This window comes from Clinocottus analis, unplaced genomic scaffold, assembly GCF_023055335.1.
Source record: "Clinocottus analis isolate CAN_PGR_092001 unplaced genomic scaffold, fCliAna1.0.p SCAF_5, whole genome shotgun sequence".
NCBI lineage: Eukaryota > Metazoa > Chordata > Actinopteri > Perciformes > Cottidae > Clinocottus > Clinocottus analis.
The window spans coordinates 10,960,913-10,980,868 of NW_027176207.1; the positions used below are offsets into that span (position 1 = coordinate 10,960,913).

The following is a 19,956-nucleotide window of genomic DNA, read 5'->3' on the forward strand; positions in this document are numbered from 1 at the left end:
GTTAGAGAGAAGCCACAACAGCAATATACACACAAAAGCAGTTACTATAATAAGACTCACTGAGTGATATAGTGAGATACACCTGCCAAAACAATTGTTTTGCAGTGTCTCAGTTGTCAAATGAACTTCAGGTATGAAGAGGATCTGTATCAGTAAGTCAAGGAATGTGCTTTTCAGAGGGAGAAAAAATAGTTTTCTCTTGAACATAGTCTTGAGCTTTTTTCTTTGACTTGACTGAAAGCTGAAATAATTTGTCGATGATATTCTTGATTGATTGATCAACAAATTTATTTCAAAAATAAATTAAATACATTTCAAAGAAAGATTCCTGGTTCAGACTCGACAACCAATGTAAAAACACTTCCACAGTTTTTCTATTGTCAAAGACATTATAGACCAAAAAGATTAATTGATTATGAAAATATAATAATTCGTTGCAGTGTTAATTTGATTGAAGGACAAAATCATTACTCATTTACTCTTTATTTTGAATAACATAGAATAAATGTTTTCACGGCTAAATCTTCAGGACACTTAAGTCGTGTGGACTGATGTCACACGTGCTTGAACCTGAGCCTCAATAATCACATTCTTCTTCTCTCGTATGTTGGTTTTCAGGTGTAACATTGCAGTGATCTTTATGACAGAAATGGTGGTGGACCACAGCGTGAGAGAAGACTGGGCTTTACACCTGCCCCTGCTACTACATGCCCTCTTCTTGGGTAGGTGTACGCTACACACACACACACACACACATACGCATAACTCGGATATGATATATCCTACTCGTGGTACAAGCCCAGTCAGTCATTAGATGATTCATTGAGAACAAAAAAAGAGGAAGGTAAAAGAAAACCACTTCAATGTCATGCAAGTTCTGTATTCTGTGTGTAAAACAAGATTAGCTGGCTGGTCAACTGTATGAAGTTCTCCAGCCGGGCTCACTCTTCCCCTAAATGAGGGAACATGAGGTGGACTTAAAGGAACTTTAAATAGAAGATTGAAAATCAGAATATACTGACATGCCAAAAAGGTTGTTTACACACAAACAAAGACACACACAAATAACCTTTGAGGTATGTAGGCATTTTCTATGACGTCCAATAGGATCATCACGTGACAGTGTGAGGTTTTATCTGCATTCGTCACAGATGTGCATTTCAGAACAGACCGTTCTCTTGAGTCAATAAAGACACGGACACATTCCCCTGGGACTGCATTTCTCCTTCAGACATTTGGACACATACCTACCCTGTCAGCTGTGCTGAAATGTATTATTATGGATATTTAGCATACTTACTCTCAAGTTATCATCCAATCTGTACGACTGTGTCCATGATGTTGTCAAAGAAATCATATTAATACCGGCAGTGAATTTGTAGGAATGTTGTCATTGCAACCAACGACACACAACAAGTCTTCATACAAGGGCTTTTAATAAACTGTACACCAACATATCTGGGCACAGTAACAACAATATTTCAAGTCTCTTAGAATTTGTATTTTTATGAATAATTATTCCTAAGAATTTTAATCTACACATACTGTGAGACAGATATGCAGATAAATATCAGCATGTATACAAGCTGATGAATATTAAACACATTATTACATTAATACACATCATTAATACACATTATTTTGTGTGTTTTTCTGTTTCTTTGCATGCATCTGTTATAGTATTGTATAGTAATCTTAATCATGTGGTTGTCTTACTGAGTCTGTATTTCATTGGCAGGTCTGGACCACTACAGGCCAGAGGTCTATGAACACAGTAAACGTCTCCTTCTCCACCTCCTTATTGCTCTCTCCTGCAACAACAACTTCCAGGTCAGAGTGGGATCCTCATATTTGTTATTGTAATGCTATTTTAGCCTGAATTAGCATTGCATGAAGTAGCAGTGGAAAGTTAGTTGGTCAAAAATGAATTGAAATGATTGAATCTTCCTTTTTGTGTTTCCAGGTAATAGCCTCAGTTCTGATGCTGACGAGAGAGATAAGTGACAACAAGACCCTCACGATTAAGTCCAGCTACCACACAGAGTACCAGCAGTCGCGTAAGTTAGAAATACTCTACATGCAAACACACATGTATTAATCCTGTGACATTTACTGGTGTATAGAATATATTGTTTGATTAAAACCTAGAAAGGTTCTGAAACAGTGCAGTTTTTAACAATATGATAACGCTGCAGGGAAATATATTAATAGTATACTCTATTGTCATGTTCACTTAGATGCACCTGACTTCCTGCGAGAGTGGCAGGCTTCTCCAGTGGCGGACTCCGGCCTCAGCTCCACCTCCCACTCGTCCTCTGCCAGTCTTGGTGGCGGCAGCACTGCAGGCAGTGTTGGAAATTTGCCCCTTGTGACACCTGATGACCTGGAGGACCTTGAGGATATGCCCAATGAAACTGATGAGAAGACAAACAAACTCATCGAGTTCCTCTCCACCAGGTAGGCACATCTACAATTGCGTTCTGTGCAATTCTAGAAGTTTGGCATCCAAAAGGTTCAAGCAGGTTTGTTAGCAAAGTGCATCTGTGTCTCACTGTTGTGCGCTCTATGTGCACTACGCACACACTTAAGAGCTTGCGTAACATGTATGTGGTGCTACTGGTGGTGGGTATACAGTGCCTGGAGTACTGTGTTGTTGTTGCTCAGAGCGTACGGGCCGCTGTGGGTGCATGAGGACATCACACCAAAGAACCCCAACTCCAAGAGCACGGAGCAGCTCTCCAACTTCCTGCGCCACGTCGTTTCTGTCTTTAAGGAGTCAAAGTCAGGTGAGAAGCTGCTCATAAACTGACCACAATGTCAAATGTCTTTCCTACCTATTTCCACTTCCAGATGATTTGTTTAAATCCCTTTTCAGTGTTCGGCCATAAGGAAATTCACTATACTTAATGCAAAATTTCACTGGCACAAAATAAATGATAAAGTCCGGGAGCAAATAGTCTACTAATATTCACAACAGTAACGCTTATCTACAGACAAACCTGCATGTATGTGTCTTTTTTTGTCTTTGTACCCATCGGTTTCTATAGACTTCCACCTGGAGCATCAGCTGAGCGATGTGGCTTTACAGACGGCTCTATGCAGCTCCTCGCGTCACTATGCTGGCCGCTCTTTTCAAATCTTCAGAGCCCTTAAACAGCCAATTAACAACCACGCTGTCTCTGACCTGATCTCCCGCCTCGTTGAGGTGGTGGGAGAACATGGAGACGAGGTGCAGGTGAGATTGTCTGGTTAATAACAGTATATAAGAAACACGAAACACCCTCTTTACTCTGTAAATGAGAACGCATGCTGGTGTGTTTCAGGGCTATGTGATGGAGGTGCTGTTGACTTTAGAGTCAGTGGTGGTGAATCTAGCAGAGTGTCTGAAAAACAGTGACCTTATGGCAGCTCTAACCAGGTAGGCCTCTTTTAGAAGAAAAAATTAAAGTTCAGCCAGCCCTCATGTTGTGAAAATACCATACTTTACATTATGTAACCATATTCAGGTATATACATTTTAAATGTTTTTGATTCACAGGACATCCTCACCAGACTTTGTGATGAGCGACAAACTTATGAACAGAAAGAGCACAGGTCAGTTGAACTTCCCCGGCCCGGGATTTGTCGGTCTGTCGTCACAACGACACCAGCGCTCCTACTCGGTCCCCAAGAAGTTTGGTGAGTGTGGATACCAGTTGAGTGATCCTCCCCGCAGTGCAACTCTGGATCGCATACAGGCAAGACCGGAAGATTGTTGTTTAGTGTGATACCTTAATGTAAAAGCTGACTAGTTGAACACGGTGCATCTCACTAATTCAGTGTGATATTTAATTTTCAATCGACAGGCCTGCAACAGCCATGGCCTCGCGCGGACAGGAAGAACCCCCGGGTCATGCACATCATCAACCAATCGCATCGATCCCAGCGTTCTATCAGATCCTGCCCATGTTTCCCATCCTTCAACAATACTGGCCACAGTCTTCTGGGTGGCAGTGGCCCTCATGGAGTCAGACTTTGAGTTTGAATACCAGATGTCACTACGCCTCGTTCACAAGTTGCTGTCAAAGGTAGATGAGATGAAATTTACAAATCTTAATGCGTAATAGATGTAATTGTAGTAGCATAAGTTTGGACAGGGATCAGACTAGAAGCAGCAGAGTGCAAGCAATGTCTGAAGGCTGTGCTGCTTCGGCCACCCTAAGAATCTCATACTCTTACTTGTAACGCTACAAAATTGCCCTTTTAATTATACATTCAAAGTAAAGCTTCCTTTCTCTTGAATATAAAGTGTTTCACAGCGATCAGTTCTGTGCAGAAGTAAAAGCAACTTGCTGTGAAACAATACAAACACATCAGGTTGTAGAATACACTGCAGGAGGAAACTAAATAACACAGTTAAAACAAAAAAACTCTTTCCCCAGGTGCCCTTAGACAGAGCCGAAAACCGTGAACGCCTCGAGAAGCTGCAGGCTCAGCTGAGGTGGAGCGGGTTCTCTGGGATTCAGCAACTTTTGTTGAAAGGTTTTACCTCCCAGGCCACCTCTGACCTCACTTTACAGCTCTTCTGTCAGCTCACGCCGGTCTCCCGCGTACCTGTTGTTGACAGCTCTCAGTCTATAGGTATGTACAACGGTGATCTTCATCCTGTATTACTTACATTTTTAAACAAATATGTCTATAGTTGTCATGTATAATGGGTGGTGTTGGAAGTTCAACCTCCTCTCTCTGTGTAGGTTTCCCTCTAAATGTGCTGTGTCTGTTGCCTCACCTGGTGCTGCACTTTGGCCATCCAACTCAGTTTTGTAAGGAAAGTGCTGAGAGGATCGCACAGGTATGATGAAACTATTTGCTTCACTTCAGTTTCCTTTAGCTTAAATGAGGCTACACGAAAGTGTTAGCAAAAGTTTGTCTGAAAAATGGCCTGAGAAATAAACATGCACAAGAAAAGTACAAGCTCTCCCTTTCCTCTTTTCAGGTGTGTTTAATGGAGAAGAACACAAAGCTGTCCCATTTGGCACATGTGATGACTCTCTATAAGACACGTTCTTACACACGGGACCCTTTCTCCTGGGTCAGTGTGGTTTGCCGCTACCTTCATGAAGCTTTCTCGGAAATCACACTTAACATGGTCACCTATATGGCTGAGGCAAGTGCTAATAAATATACATTGCATACCTTGATATGGTTAGATTTCTCCCAATGTGGCTGCAAGGATACACTACAAGTATTATACTTTCGTTAATATAACATTTTGTGTATTGTTTTGGTAAAAGTTGTTGGTGTCACCAGTTGATCATTTTCTTTAGTGAGGTGCACCTTTTGTCTTTACTACTAAGCAAAATGAATGTAGTGGTTGCATGCTTTGTCACTCAGTAAACGCCTCTCTTTATCTCTCAGCTGCTGGAAAAGGGCCTTCCCAGCATGCAACAGTCCCTCCTCCAGATCATCTACTGCCTGCTCAGCCACATGGACCTGACTGCTGTACATGTAAAACAGTTCAACGGTGATGTCACCAAGACCATTGAGAAGTTTGTTCAGGTAACTCCTTATAGTACTGAGTGTTAACCATTCCCATTTTCCACTACTTGTCTGTGTTTTATTGTGATATAATGTGTGCACTGCTGTCTCTTGATACTCTATACTGTGTGTGTGATTCCACAGACAGTGCACTGGAAGGATGCCTTAAACATCTTGAAGCTGGTGGTCTCACGCTCTGCCAGCCTTGTTCATCCGGTGTACGGACACTCGCAGGGTGACCTCTCCAACCTGGAGGTCAGCCGGGTGTGGGACGGTTCAGCCAAGGCTCTGCCAGGAAAAACGCTGGACTTCACCTTTGACATCTCTGAGGTGGGGGAACTACAAAATTGTCGGAGAAAAAAGACGACTGCGTGTCATATGTTTATGAGATTCAAAACACTCAAGCATTTTAATAAGGGCCCTGTCCACTGTTTTCTTTACAGACTCCAGTGATTGGGCGTCGGTTCGACGAGCTTCAGGGTTCTGGGGGTAGAGAGGGGAAGGCTAGAGCCATGGCTGTAACGCGGAGTACTTCCTCCACCTCCTCTGGATCCAACTCCAACACAATCCTGGTGCCCGTCAGCTGGAGGCGACCGCAGTCCTCTCAGGTAGAATTAGACACTTGCATTAAGGAATTGCCGTTGTCACGGATTATGTACATTTCTTTGCGTAACTTTAACTGTTCGTGTTTGCATGTGGCTTGCCAATGTTATTAAATATATATTATATATAATAATAATATAATATATATATATATATATATATATATATATATATATATATATATATATATATATATATATATATATATATAATAATAACACTAATTAACAGTCAAATTTGTCCTATAGAACTGCCACTATTTTTTACTGTATATTCAATGACATATTTGGCGACCTTATTTGTACCTTTTTCTCTATATATGCTTGCCTTAGTTTAATATTACGAGAAAAACCATGTAAGACTTTGTATATCTGTACTGTAAATGCTATATTTCTAGGGCTCAAACACTGGGATTAACTGATTTATTGATATTTAAACATCCGAGGTAGTTAACCAAGAACAACCCAAGAAAGAGAAGAGTTCATGTTGAGTCCCTCTTGGATTTATAGTCTTTTATTTTATTTTTTCTGTCTCTCTCTCTCTTTCATACAGAAAAGAACCAGAGAGAAGCTGGTGAATGTTTTGTCTCTTTGTGGACAAGAATTTGGACTCACCAAGAATCCATCTGTAAGCTGCCTCCCATGTCTTGTTTACACAACCTGTACTGTTGACTTGTTAGAAGTACAAACATCTACAAAAGTGCAGATGTCCATCTTGTTTTAGGGAAATTTTGAAATTCTGAGTCTTAGTGAGCTTATTAATTCTTCCGTCCATATAAAATGGATAATCTGGAAAAATATCTACATGTATATTTACAAGGAAGTAAACTTCACCAGATGTAAATACCTTTTTTTCCCCTTCTTGTCAGGTGATCTTCTCATCGTGTGGTGACTTGGACATGATGGAGATACGGGAGAGTGGTGTATCATCAGAGGAGGGGGGAACCAGAGAGGACACGCTCGACGACACTGCCAGCGAGCAGCAGTTCAGGGTTTTCCGAGACTTTGACTTCTTGGATGTGGAGCTGGAGGACGGAGAGGTGAGATTTATATTTTACTGTATTTTACAGACACACTTTGAGTCCCTGTTAGTAATGAACATATGTCTCTTGATTTCAACTGTAGATAATAAAGTATAGTCTCTCTTTCCTTCCGTTTTACCTTTGATGCATGTTTACTTTTATCCATCTGTCTTTCTTTAACAACAATACATTTGAAATATATATTCTCTGTCCCTCCTCCTTGTCTCTCTCTATGTCTAACTCTGTGTCTCTCTCTGTTCCCCTCGCTGCCTAGGAGCTCCAGGTAAGGTCTCTCACACTGAGCACTTACATTAGCTTTAATAAGCGCTGTGGTGTTGCTGGCTTCTTTGTTTCCCACTGAAAAAACTAAGGATAACTGTGCTTCATTTTTCTCTTTGAGCTTTGTTGCAGACTACATTTCGAACCTTATTGACATTTGTCATAATGGAGATAAATTATATTGTAGCTATATTGACTGCAGCCTTTCTAACATATCTTCATGCCATAAATAGCATTTTGCAGCTTTTGCTTGTTATCAGATGCTCTTAGACAGCAACTATTCATGTTTGCACAGCAGGAAAATTCATTGCTACCATCGCCTCTACCCTTGTCTTCCAATGTATGTGTGTGTGTTTATCCAGGGAGAGACTGTCGATAACTTTAATTGGGGTGTGCGTCGGCGCTCACTGGACAGCACAGAGCTGGGTGACCTGTTGGAGGAGAGCCAGCACTCAGGCAGCACTCCCAGCCTGGGTCACGAGGACCCCCACGATTCAGACGAGTCCTCAGAGGAAGAGGAGTCTTCAACTAGCCAGAGCCTCTCTCACTCTCAGCTTGTGCGTACCTTTAACTGTCGGATCAATGCTACATTAACATCCACTGAAACCTGAAAGACTTTATTGTCCGGATTTGGCAGGATAAGTCAATCAGAATAATAGATATCCCTTGTTTGACTTCCTGTTTCAGACGAACCCTTCTCCATCGGAGGAAACTAATCACACTGATTCTCTATCTACATCTTACGACACATCTGCCGACCTACAATCCCTGAATGCTTCCACACCGGGACAGGGAGCACTCCATGATTATCACGGGGACCTACATGTGAGGACTAAGATAAATATATATATATATATATATAGTTGTGTATTATTACATATGCATTGTTATCCCCTGAAAAAGTTAACTTGTTCATCTCCTCAGGGGAGGGTGTGTGGGGAGGATGAAGACACTCAGGCCCAGGATGATGAACTGTCGCTGAGTGCCAATGAGCTCCCTCACGGCTCAGACTGCGGCGAGAGTCTCACCCTGGAGTTGCCAGGGCAACCTCTGGATCATCTGCACAATCTGGACCACAGCCTCAACGCAGACTACTGCCAACCACCGCTGGACTTTCTAGACCCCAACTGTCTGCCCAGGTGAATGTGACAGACAGGAGTAAAAGAACAGGAAACAATATGGAATATTGTTTCACTGGAACTTTTTATCAACTGACATTGGGACTGAACCTTGGTAAAGCTGCAGTCCAAGCACTGATTTGTATCTGTCACAACAGAGTGCTTGTGCGTATAGCATTGGGACAGAATAGGTCATTTATGAGATGCTGCCATTCACAATGAAGTGTGATGTAAATACTTTTCTCAGACGTCCAATTTTTATTTTTCATATTTGCAACCCCCCCTCACGATTAAAATAATAAAAAAAAGTGTCATTAAAATAGACTTTAAACCTTGTGTAAGAAATTAAATCACTAAATAAAGACACTGCGATATATGTGGGTAATATTAGGTTGCATGCAGGTTGACAGTATGTCTCAACCTCTACAAGCTGTACATGTTATATCCCTGCTAGATTCTTTATATTTACTTTTTTTTTCCTTTGTTGCCGCAGTTTGTGTTTGGCATTTATTGTCCTGAAATTTCAGGTATTTTCTTTATTAAATTATTCCTCTTAAATAATTCCTATTAGATGATTTTTGTTAATCCTGGGCCCTGCAATGCCCCCTGTAACCTGTACATTACGCTAGCTTTGAAAAACATTCATAATGTTTAGCCTAATACTACTTGAAGAGAGGCAATTGCATTATCCAACTCCTATTATTTAATGAGGTAGCTGGGCACTTGATTTTGATAGAAAACCTTTTTGGGGGGAAGGTATCAAAACCTGTTTTCTTTGTACCCCCATATCTTTCCCATCATTTCCATGGCGACAGCTTACGTGATGATGTAGATGACTTGGAAGACCTCGGTTTTCCTCCTCCCCCCTCTCCATTTTTCTCCGCCATCTTGGCAGCCTTCCAACCCACAGTGTGTGACGATGCTGAGGATGCCTGGCGTTGTCACATCAACCAGCTTGTGACCGACTCAGATGGATCCTGTGCTGTCCACACTTTCCAAGTCTTCTCATCTCTCTTTACGGTAAATCACAGGAAGGAATAGTTGGAATCAATAATGAATTCCTATTTCTGTCCCTGTTAGTAACTATGATGCTCTTTTTTTCTCGTCAAGCAAACGCTTATATCGGGTAGACTTCACATGCATTAAGGTGCAGCTGTACAACCATTCATCAAACTTTCTTTCTTTCCCAGAACATCCAGGGAAAATTCTGCCTCCTGACCACTGATGTTGCCACTTACCTTGGAGAGGGCTTAAGGGGCATTGGATCAAAGTTCCTCAGGTCGTCACAGATGCTAACCACATGCTCAGATTGTCCCACAATTTACATTGATGCTGACACGGTGAGTATTGCAGACATAATTGACCTGACCTTGACAACAGCATGTTGGTTGGATCAGCAAATGGTGGTCTGTAAACAGCGGGAGATTGGATTTGTGTTGAATTTGTCATGCAAGTCTAATGCACTGAACTCATTTATTGGTCTTTCCAGATCATGTCCTATGGTCTCCTTGAAAAAATGAAGTTCAGTGCGCTGGAGCTACAGGAGTACCTGGACACCTACAACACCAGAGAGGACTCTGCTGTATCGGTAACCAAACACCTTATTTAAGTCGAAATAAAAAAAAAATATATACATATTCATGTAAATGTTTGATGAACTAACAAAATATTCACCATCTTTCTTTTTTTTTTTTACTTCAGTGGCTGAGGAACTGCAAGGACACATTTCCCAGGTGCCCCGGTGACAGTGTGGTTAGCTGCCAGCCTGGAGACTCAGAGGAGAAGGTACAAGCAACTATTTAGACTTTACAGGCAGACAAGCTCAACATATGAGTAACCTGTAAATCTAATTCTCTTTGCACACTAAGATTTCTGCTCTCTTTGCATGTTTGCAGTGTGTTATCTAGTTTCTTCTCTTTTTTCCCCAGCCACCAAGCACTAAATGAAATATTAAGCTGCTGGGTTTTATACATTGTTGACTAATTCATGTTCGCTAACTGAATAGTCATTGTTTGTACTTCGCTGTGCATGTGTTTGATTGATGCTTTGTCTTCCTCTCACCTCACTCTGATGCCCTAACATGCTCTCTCGCTGTCTAGCAAATGGAGTCTCTTGCAGTAAGTTCTCTTACAAGTTTCTTCACTTCACTACCTCTTGATAAACTGCTTAATTTACTTTGCACAAGACAATCTGCTAGTCATGGTGTTGTGTGTTTGTATTACTTTGCATGCAGGTGTATATTTGTGACGCTATTATGTTTGCATGCTCTCTGCTACTAATCAACCTGACCCGCTTTCTTCTTTAATGTCTTCTAGCAATTGGAGCTTTGTCAGAGGCTCTACAAGCTGCATTTCCAGCTTCTCCTACTGTTCCAGTCCTACTGCTCACTCATTGGTCAAGTTCATGCTGTCAGCTCTGTGCCTGAGGTGAGCCAAATCAAAGCTTTCAAAGACATCATTTATAGTCTATACACTGTTCAGGGTGTCAACAAAGAAAATAGAAAACCACCAAGGCCGAGGCTGTAAATATAAGAAAAACACAGTTAACCCCATAGAACTATTCCTTAAAACAGAAATAATCAAAATGAATTATACTAAACAAAACACCAGCTTTACAGCAGAATCCTGGCCGTATTCCCCCAACCCTCGTACACAAAAGCTCAAAGGGCTGTGGCGGGCCATGCATTTCCTCCGTAGGCCTGCTGTCTGATAGCGTATACATGAATATGCGCATGATGGGATCGCATCAAATGTAAACATACATGTACCTCGGATAGACCCACTGCTACATCACACACACAATAATCATCCAAAAGATCCAACAAAGTAGGAGCCGTGCGGCTTCATTAACGCCGCTCATAATGCTTCTCTTATCGCCAAATCAGATGACGCTATGAAACTGCATTCAGCTGCACGACTTCACATTAGCGACATGATCAGTATACTACACACTCTGTGTTGGCTTTTTTAAAGAGGATAAAAAAAGCTTGTTTTGCTATCTCCGAAAGTGCTATCTCTGAAATACTGAGTAGCATATCAAATTGTATAAACATTCCTGTTGTGACACGCTCAACCACCATCTATTTCCTTCCTCCGTCCTAGCTTCTGAACATGTCTCGAGAGCTCACTGATCTAAAGACCAGCTTGCAGCTGGCTGAGGCGGCGGTAGCCAGCGACCTGGAACACAAACACTTGGCTCACACTCGATCACACGCCACCCTGGTGGCGGCCATGGTTGTGCCCAGCTTCCCCACCTCGGAGGTAGCTGTGCAGGCCATACTGGAGTGCCTTAAGAACCATGAATTCACCAAAGCTGTACGCTACATCCAGGAGTGCAGGTAAGTGGCAGTTCTCTCAAAATTCTTTGATGACAGTTGCGAGATGACATCCACAACCAGTAGTTTGTGCTTGTATTTAATATCCTGAAACATCCAATAGAAATATAGTAAAAACTGTCTTGAATCCAGTACTTTTAAAGTGTTTGCAGTAATAGCAGTGCATTTGCAGGAAAATTCATCGCACATATTCTGTAGTACAAGAAAATATTGGATACATTATGTGTTTAATTGTTGCTTTATACAGCTGCAACACTGACGGCTGTATTTAGAAATTAATCAAAACATGCTCAACATACATCAACATGACCTCACGACCTCTTTTTGCTCTCCCCTACAAAATGCATCAGTATCCAGAAAGTGAACTGAACACACTGTCATATATGCACCCAGAAACCTATAGCATTCCCTTCACATGCACACAAAGCACTCTGCTCTCTTTAAATCCACCTATCACATTTTTTTTTTAATCTTGTTTGCAGGAGGCAGTGGCCCAGCGGCGTGTTTGGTGGCAGCTCAGAGAGCGAGGTCCAGACATTGCTGAACGTCTACTTTCGCCACCAGACACTGGGCCAGACGGGCACCATCGCCCTGGTTGGTTCCCGCCAGGACCTCAGCCTCATCTGCTCCAAGCTGCTGGAGCTCAACGGGGAGATCCGCGAAATGATCCGCCGCGCCCAGGGTTACCGGGTCGTCACAACCTACCTCCCCGACTCCAGCGCCTCCGGGACCAGCCTCTGACACGAGCTCAGGAGCCCCCCTCCCCCTCCTTCCCCACCCTTACCTCCCCCGTCCCTGCAAACATTGACGCTTCCAAAATCATCTCCACATCCCTTCTCATCTCAGCCTGCTCTGACAGAGGAGGCCCAGCACCCACATACCTGGCCCCTGCCTCCTCCTGTGTACCTGCTGCCCCGGCTGCACAGCAACAGGCAGATACCTGCCTACCGTCTTGCCCAACACCAGAACCATATTTAACTCATGACCCAAACATTTCTCTGCGCTCCTCATCCACATCCACTGTGGACTCTTATCCCTCCTTATTGGATTTCCCCAAACCCCCAGACTTGTTCTCAAACGCACCAGGCCAACTAGATTTTATAACGCCGCACACACAAGAGCCAAGGAGGAGTTATCTTAATAAGAACACTGACCTTTATTATCCTTTCAGAGAATATTCATCACACAGTTCACCACAGTTACATAGACATAGAAGCAGACACCTGGTATTATCTTGTACATCGAGCATGCTCCCGACTGTAGCCTCAGAACCCACTTTGCTCACACACTCAGACACATCTCCTGATCCCCCTCGGGGTTTACATCTCCCCCATGTCTCTCGCTCTCCATACAAACACTCAAGTCTATCCCCAAATGTACACCCGGGCCATGACACAGTGTTAACCCACGGCCCCATCGCGTCTTCATCCCTTCTCCCTCCCTCTCCTCCCTCTCCCTGCCCAACCGGCCCATTAGAGGCTGCGGCATGGGGTTGCTGCTGTTCCCTCGGTGGAGCTGCTACGCCCTTATCTCGCTACCTTGGGAAAGTGGGGCACGCTGCCCTGCCCCTTTTGAAAGTAGGGGGTCTCCTGAATGCTGAACCGTCGGACGTCCAGACCTAAGACATAAACTTACCATGCCAGAGGACCTAAGGAGCTTGGACTTCTATGAATCCTGAATGAAACTAACTATCCCTGAGAAACCCTCAGCTCTTTATATCTGAAAATGAGATGACATCCCAGAGATACTTTTAGATTTTACACTAGAATATTGAATCATGTCCCAGACATAATGGAATCACTGAACCGACAAGACGCGACAGCCTGCTGATAAAGACGACGTGATGTGATTCTATCCAAACGCTAGGGCTACTAGCACTAAATCTTTTCTGCACCTGAGGACCTGTGGAGGCTTTTAGCTTTGAGTTCTAACTTGATTCCCAGAAGAACTTAATAGAACTGATTGACAGCCTCCGTCAAAAAGGGCGTAGTTTGCTGTTAGTATTGCCAGAGACAGTGAGGAAACTACCTGTGACACTACGTAACATCACTGGTAAAGTTTTCCCTATTGCACTAAATGGAATTTTGGGATTAGTTTTTAAAAAGATGTTACACAAAGGTGAATATGGTTCTTTTTTTTGTCACTGTGAGAGAAAAGGCTGTCACTTTCACTGAGGAAGAGAAGCCAAAAGCTGGAATAAGTTATCTCTCCTTTTGTGTCTACTGTTTCGAATCCTCCTTTGGAGGAAATTGTGCAATGCATGACCCAGATGAATGCTTTTCACTGTACTAGTGTCCCTTTTGCTCCATGAAAGTCTGACCTCTGCAGACTGACTGAAAGACTGATCGACAAAGCACGGAAGCATAATATTCAAGCGTTTCTCCTCATGCTGCCCTCACTCTGTTTATATTCTGTATCAGTGAACCAGCTTCTCTCCCGACTACCGTTGTAAACATTAGTGCACTAATCATGCCATTATCTGTGCACTCCTCTGTGGCAAGTTGTAGCATCATTAGTGAGTGTACACGTATATTTCTCACTGTCCGACACTGTAACATGTTTACCTTGTGTTCACATGCTAGGATGGTGCATGTATACACTCAAATATTTTTGTCTCTGTATACTATTAACACTTATAGGCACACAACCATTGTAGCATATGTTTGTGTGTGGTTTGTAGTTACCTTACATGTAAGGGAAATGCTGACATTCAGCACTCATTGTCTTTCAAAACAAAACCCTGCGCTACTACTGAAGTCCAACACTTCCTGTCGTCAGCCCTTTTTGTGACTCGCTGGTTTCCCCCTCCATTTGCTGTACAAATATCTTTTTCCTATTTATATATCTGATCAGCTATAAATCACTCATTCGACTTAGGTTTTATATTGATGTTTGTTCTCTCAAATCAAACTGCCATGCATGACTCAGTGTACTGTATGGAGTGTTTGACATATTTATTAACAAATCATATTTTATCTGAAAGATATGTTTGTATGAGGTACAAAAGGGAGCTTTAAGCTCACGCGGGTATGTTTTTTTCTTTTGTGTGGGAGAACATGTGTGCATGCCATACAAGAAATTGCACATTTTTAAAGCTTTTTAGATCAAGACTGTAGTCTTTTTTTCACATTGTAAATACTTTTACAGCCTTTGTGAAGTTGTTTAAGTTGATGCTCTGTACAAGTCTGTCAAAGTAAAAGACATAAAGTTATTTTTCCTGTATTTCACCTAAAACCTTTAGACTGCACACACTGTCTCTTGACACTACAGTAATGAACACTATTTGGGGGCTATTTTTTTTGTTCAGGATATCTTATGCATAAAGTTGCATGCATTCAAGCAGCATGAGTCTAAACCAAACTGAGTCGTTAGCTATAAAAGATATTGGTTTTAAATGAAAGTGCAAATTCAATATAATAGAATAATTTCTCAACTTTTGATATGCAATTTCTTTATTTCATCAATTTCATTTTTTACAAAAATAGTTTTCATATTCAAGCTCCAGGATTGATGAAGGGAAACTGAACCCTTTGGAGAAGTTGCTTCAATTTAACAACTAAGACCGATTTCATTTTCTCGCTGGCAGGAACGTTTTGAATCGCTCTTTTGTCTGCAAGTGGAGGAAACTTCCATTTGTGACACATACAGGTACTGGATGTCTGCTGAGAAACAAGAGATCCCAGACCAGAGCGAGCATGCAAGGAAGTTCAGATGATATATGTGAAGCTGTAGGTGGCGTCACAAGACAGCCTCATGCCCTTGCAGCGACAACAAAGGTCCTGGCGGTGAGGCCTCTTCATGTTAATGTGCCTCTGCTTCTTCTCACAGCTGCAGCTAGTTTGAGAGCAGCCCTGAGACAGAGGGGATGAGACTGTTAGGGACTGGAGGAAGCAAGAGAAGCACAAGCATTCAGAGGATCATTCTGACGCCTGACGCTCTGCTTTTAAGAAACTGAAGGAAAAAAATGACGGCTTTATTCACTTTGCTTTTAGAGCAACCAAGTAAATGTACCTGGCAGAGGATTGACTCCACTCTGTAGGGGTTGAAGCCCACCTGACACGTCCGGCAGAGCTGCTTGTAGTATACCTGACCACAAAAAATAAAAATAATTAGCATTATTATTATAATAAATGCAGGATTGGTAATAATCCACTTACCTTATTGGTTCCGGAGATGCACCACACATAAGCACTCTCCCACCGGATGTTGCATTTTTTGCAGTGGAAAAAGCCATACCTCTGCTCCAGAAACTAAAAATTGAAAAAAGTATATTTAGTTGGAACTAAGGCTCAATCACAAACTGGGAAAAGGGGGCACATTGTGTATTAACGGCCTTCCAACGGCCTTTTATGAAATATATCAATGTATTCATTCATAACTTGCACTGCAATTTTTAAGTATTATCTTTTAAATCATGTTAAGCTCCTATTTTGCAGTAGGTTACTTTAATTTGTATCGGCTTGTTTCTTTTACAGCTTGACTTAATGCCTTTTGTGTGTATTTTAAACACTTTGAATTGCCTTGTTGAAAGGGGCTGTAAAAAGAAGCCTTACCTTGTGCCATTTATACTAGAATGAACAACCATGACAGGCATTAAAGGTGAGTCTGTATTATCAGATACTGCACTAGATGTCCATAGCAGGGTCCTTGTGTCAAATCTAATTTGGGCCTTTCAGTGTTGTGAATTTCTGAAATCATACATTTTATAAACTTAGCAGTTTGGGGAAGACTTTATTTTAAGTCTTAATAATGTTCCTAGAAAATGGGTTTACTCGGTGCCACGTGTGAAAGCTACGCTTCCGGGTTTCCTGTCAGAGACCCACCTGGAAGTTGGCCCTCTTTAACGACCTGTGGAAAGTAGTCTTGAAGTCCCGGGCAGTGTCCTCGCCCCTGTGATCCGTCTCGCTGTCCTCGTCAGACGCGGCTTGTTCGGCGGCTTCAGCTTCTCCTTCGCTTCCGTCATCCTCGCGTTGCTTCATGAAGAGCTGGCGGTCAAACACCGGCGAATAGATAGAAACGGGCCTCGGGAAGCGCGGCTGGCTGAGCGGAGGCGTGTTGTACAGCTCCGGGCTCCTGCATGGAGACTTTGGGGACACGTCTCGGTCGCCCTCCCCGCAGAACAGCGTCTTGGGGCCCAGCGAGCACTGCACGCTTTTATCCACTTTGGCGTTAACTTGCACGCCGCATTCACGGGTGTTTACCTTCTTAAGTGAAGGAGGTAAGCTGTGGTTGACGTGGGACAGGATGGCCTTACAGAGCTCCAGGTAGTTGAAGCCCTGGGGGGTCATGAAGCGGCCCTCTCGCTTCCCCCAGCTGCCGTCCTGAGCTGGGACCGCGCAGACGGTGTACGGTGGAAACGTGGACAGGAACCGCTCCATACCGGAGCCATGAAACCAGTCCAAGTTCTTCCAACTGGGATTTAAGCAGTCCTTCTTGCAGTAGCCTACTAATTGGTTGATTGAGAACAGGGCTGCGCATCCTCCGATTGAGCCACCATGGACGTAAATATGCATATTAAAAATGGTATCCATAAGGATCAACGGTAAACTGATACTGACAAACACATAGACACAATAAGCTCGTATTATCTCTAAATTATCTTGTTTATCCGAAATAATTAATGTAATGCCTTGATACCCAATAATACCTATAATTGTAATTTCAAGTGGATTTAATTCAAATATGTCTACGTTCACGGTTATGCTGTGTTCTTTAAATGCAAGGTAAATATATTAAATCCACTGTTATTTAGTTATATTCTCATTCACAAATGTGATCACTAATCTGTCGTGGCCTACTTCAAACAAATTCGACAATATGCTTTCAAGCTATACCCTTTCACACGTGTTACTCTAGTTAACTATGCACGTATCTCTCATTCTGCATCTGCAATACAGTTTTGGATTTGAGGGGTCCAAATCTGAAACGTTGTATTGGAGCTCCCCCTATAGTTCATATTGGCAAAAGACCCATGGTCTGATCTTGTTGACATCTATTCATTTTACTTGTATCTACTGTAAACCAGTAGAGTATAGCAAGACAAGTGTAGTAGCCTAAAATGGATTTTGCATGAGACTTATCAATGACGAGTGTAATTAAAGTAAATGCACATATGCGACAAGAGGAACAGATGTTCTTACATAGAAACGTGGCATATTCATGAATACCAGTGAAAAGAAATGGGGATAATGACAGGCTCCGCAGCAGTATCTGAGAAAAGGCTATACATAGACGCATTGACTTTTTAAAATGCCCTTTAATATACATCAATACTTTCTGATATGAATAGCATTATGGAGAAGCAGCTAAATAGATTGTAAATAAAGTTTGCTCGGATGGAACATGAATATTACACTAATGAGAAAATGGTTGTGACCGAATCTCATTTATGAGATATTTTCCATATCAAAAAGAAAAGCTAGTTGCTGCGGAAATGCCTCAATTTTAATTTAGAGCAAATGCTCCTTATTTTGCAGCCAGATTGTAAAATCTGGGCTACTTAACAAAGTAACTAATTTTACACGATAATTAACTATGAGTATTTATTTTCTGAGCAGCATTGGGTAAACAAAACCCTCTTAATGCTTTGAAACAACAAGACTCTGATATATTAATCCCTCTAAAAAAACGATTGGTTCTCTGTAATATATTTTTCTTGTGAAGTACGTTTTCCTAAATAAATAAATAAACAAAGACGGATAATTCTAGGTTCTTCAAGGATAATACGGGCACCACTTAAAGACCTACATACCCTCGCCCTATAGGTGGCGCTACGCACTCACTCATCGTTTGTACCCACGGGCACAGAATCCACACATATTGGCGCCATTTTGGAGCTAGGAGGGGGAAGAGAGCTGCAGAGGAGGACGCGATTGATCACAATTCACCGTAACAGGTAATACAATGCACAAACAAGCTAAATGTTTGAAATTGAAAGGTAGGAATATTTTCCAAGTGCTGTTGCGAACAATGAGGTGCGGCCCAGGATGAATCTGCGGGAGTAGCCAGGTCTCCAGCGCTAAAAAAGGCGGAGCGCAGCCCGCCTCGCTCGCCTGTGTTCTCGGCAGCCGCGTCCGATTCACAACGCTGGCTGACCTGGTCCTGCGGCGCATAACGGTTAGCTAGTGACATATTAGCCGGTTTGCTAGCTTAAATGTCCCCAGCAGCACGAGCCAACAACGACCCCACTCGGCTCTTTGACCGGGGTCGGTGTATTTATAACGATATAACGGGGTGTTTGTTCAGCGTAACGTTACTACATGTCCGCCCTCTCTCAATTGAGGTTGCTGCTGCTAACGTTAGCTCAGTTACGCTAGTCGGTGTTGTCGCCAGCGAGATATCGGCTAACGTTAGCTAGAGGCAGCTCACTAGATTAGCCACGGTCAACATAACGGCAACAAGGCAGACTGGCTTCACTATAGTCCCATACTTTACTATAGTCCCCGGCTTTACTATAGCCTTTCACTTTTCTATAGTCCCCTGCTTTTCTATAGTCCCCTGCTTTTCTATAGTCTCCTGCTTTACTATAGTCCCCTGCTTTGCCATACTATGTGGATTTACGAGATTCTCCAGCTTTACCATATGTCTTCGGGCTTCATCATAGTCCTCTCGCTTTACTATATTCCACCATAGTCCCTAACTTTACATAGTCCACCATGGCCTCTGACTTCACCATAGTCCATGGCCTTGACATGTTGTTGTACTATAACAACAAACACCTCTATTCATTGCATGGTTCTTCTTTATCACTGACTGACGTTATATCGCGTTAATTTATTGAAGTAACAGTAAACCGGTGGCCTTTTCCTTTACAAAATTATTGTGTTTGTGACTGCTTAACTAACAGTTTCTACAAGACACTACTTTGATGTACTGCAGACGTCTTGCAGCATTAATAGTTTATTTAGTGGTTTATATATATATGTATATATATATATATATATATATATATATATATATATATATAAAAATAAATAAACAGATATCGCAGGGATATTTTACGCTTTCTTATGATGACTGTATCAAACCTAATCTCGTGGACATTATTGTTTTTATTGTTAAAAAAAATGCAAATAAAAACAATG

General features: G+C 42.2%; 3 protein-coding genes across 7 annotated transcripts in view; 2 read left to right on the forward strand and 1 right to left on the reverse strand.

Annotated features, from left to right (window-relative positions):
• The window catches only part of fryb (furry homolog b (Drosophila)), a 59,356-nt gene extending 42,930 nt beyond the window's left edge, over window positions 1-16,426 (forward strand). For 2 of the 4 annotated variants that reach the window (XM_068601338.1, XM_068601335.1), the window contains exons 39-66: window positions 619-722; window positions 1,739-1,830; window positions 1,964-2,057; window positions 2,238-2,457; window positions 2,665-2,786; window positions 3,048-3,235; window positions 3,324-3,418; window positions 3,539-3,737; window positions 3,846-4,067; window positions 4,422-4,620; window positions 4,734-4,831; window positions 4,976-5,146; window positions 5,398-5,538; window positions 5,662-5,847; window positions 5,961-6,125; window positions 6,673-6,747; window positions 6,989-7,159; window positions 7,783-7,977; window positions 8,108-8,245; window positions 8,345-8,559; window positions 9,354-9,558; window positions 9,729-9,878; window positions 10,028-10,126; window positions 10,240-10,323; window positions 10,638-10,655; window positions 10,854-10,964; window positions 11,640-11,875; window positions 12,355-16,426. In XM_068601338.1, the coding sequence (XP_068457439.1) occupies window positions 619-722; window positions 1,739-1,830; window positions 1,964-2,057; window positions 2,238-2,457; window positions 2,665-2,786; window positions 3,048-3,235; window positions 3,324-3,418; window positions 3,539-3,737; window positions 3,846-4,067; window positions 4,422-4,620; window positions 4,734-4,831; window positions 4,976-5,146; window positions 5,398-5,538; window positions 5,662-5,847; window positions 5,961-6,125; window positions 6,673-6,747; window positions 6,989-7,159; window positions 7,783-7,977; window positions 8,108-8,245; window positions 8,345-8,559; window positions 9,354-9,558; window positions 9,729-9,878; window positions 10,028-10,126; window positions 10,240-10,323; window positions 10,638-10,655; window positions 10,854-10,964; window positions 11,640-11,875; window positions 12,355-12,613 (4,252 nt within the window). In that variant the 3' untranslated portion in view covers window positions 12,614-16,426. Of the gene's footprint in view, window positions 1-618; window positions 723-1,738; window positions 1,831-1,963; window positions 2,058-2,237; window positions 2,458-2,664; window positions 2,787-3,047; window positions 3,236-3,323; window positions 3,419-3,538; window positions 3,738-3,845; window positions 4,068-4,421; window positions 4,621-4,733; window positions 4,832-4,975; window positions 5,147-5,397; window positions 5,539-5,661; window positions 5,848-5,960; window positions 6,126-6,672; window positions 6,748-6,988; window positions 7,160-7,415; window positions 7,978-8,107; window positions 8,246-8,344; window positions 8,560-9,353; window positions 9,559-9,728; window positions 9,879-10,027; window positions 10,127-10,239; window positions 10,324-10,637; window positions 10,656-10,853; window positions 10,965-11,639; window positions 11,876-12,354 lie in introns of those variants that run through there. The other 2 variants (XM_068601337.1, XM_068601339.1) reach the window with 2 other exon arrangements.
• zar1l (zygote arrest 1-like) lies at window positions 15,378-17,250 on the reverse strand. The gene is made up of 4 exons (XM_068601340.1): window positions 16,696-17,250; window positions 16,030-16,122; window positions 15,884-15,958; window positions 15,378-15,723 (listed from the first exon to the last, which is right to left on the reverse strand). The coding sequence occupies exons 1-4, from the start codon at window positions 17,248-17,250 to the stop codon at window positions 15,580-15,582; spliced, it is 867 nt and encodes a 288-aa protein (XP_068457441.1). The 3' UTR covers window positions 15,378-15,579.
• A 1,417-nt stretch (window positions 17,251-18,667) lies between these two features.
• Window positions 18,668-19,956, forward strand: part of pds5b (PDS5 cohesin associated factor B) — a 30,570-nt gene continuing 29,281 nt past the window's right edge. For both annotated transcript variants that reach the window (XM_068600292.1, XM_068600293.1), the window contains exon 1: window positions 18,668-18,767. The gene's annotated coding sequence lies outside the window, so the exon portion shown is untranslated. The remainder of the gene's footprint in view (window positions 18,768-19,956) is intronic.

Coding starts and splice junctions, on each gene's coding strand:
- zar1l (XM_068601340.1), bottom strand. CDS start 17,250: ATGGAGCGGTTCCTGTCCACGTTTCCACCGTACACCGTCTGCGCGGTC. Junction 16,123..16,695: donor TAAAGAGGGCCAACTTCCAG/GTGGGTCTCTGA, acceptor TTCAATTTTTAG/TTTCTGGAGCAGAGGTATGG. Junction 15,724..15,883: donor TGGAGTCAATCCTCTGCCAG/GTACATTTACTT, acceptor CCTCTGTCTCAG/GGCTGCTCTCAAACTAGCTG.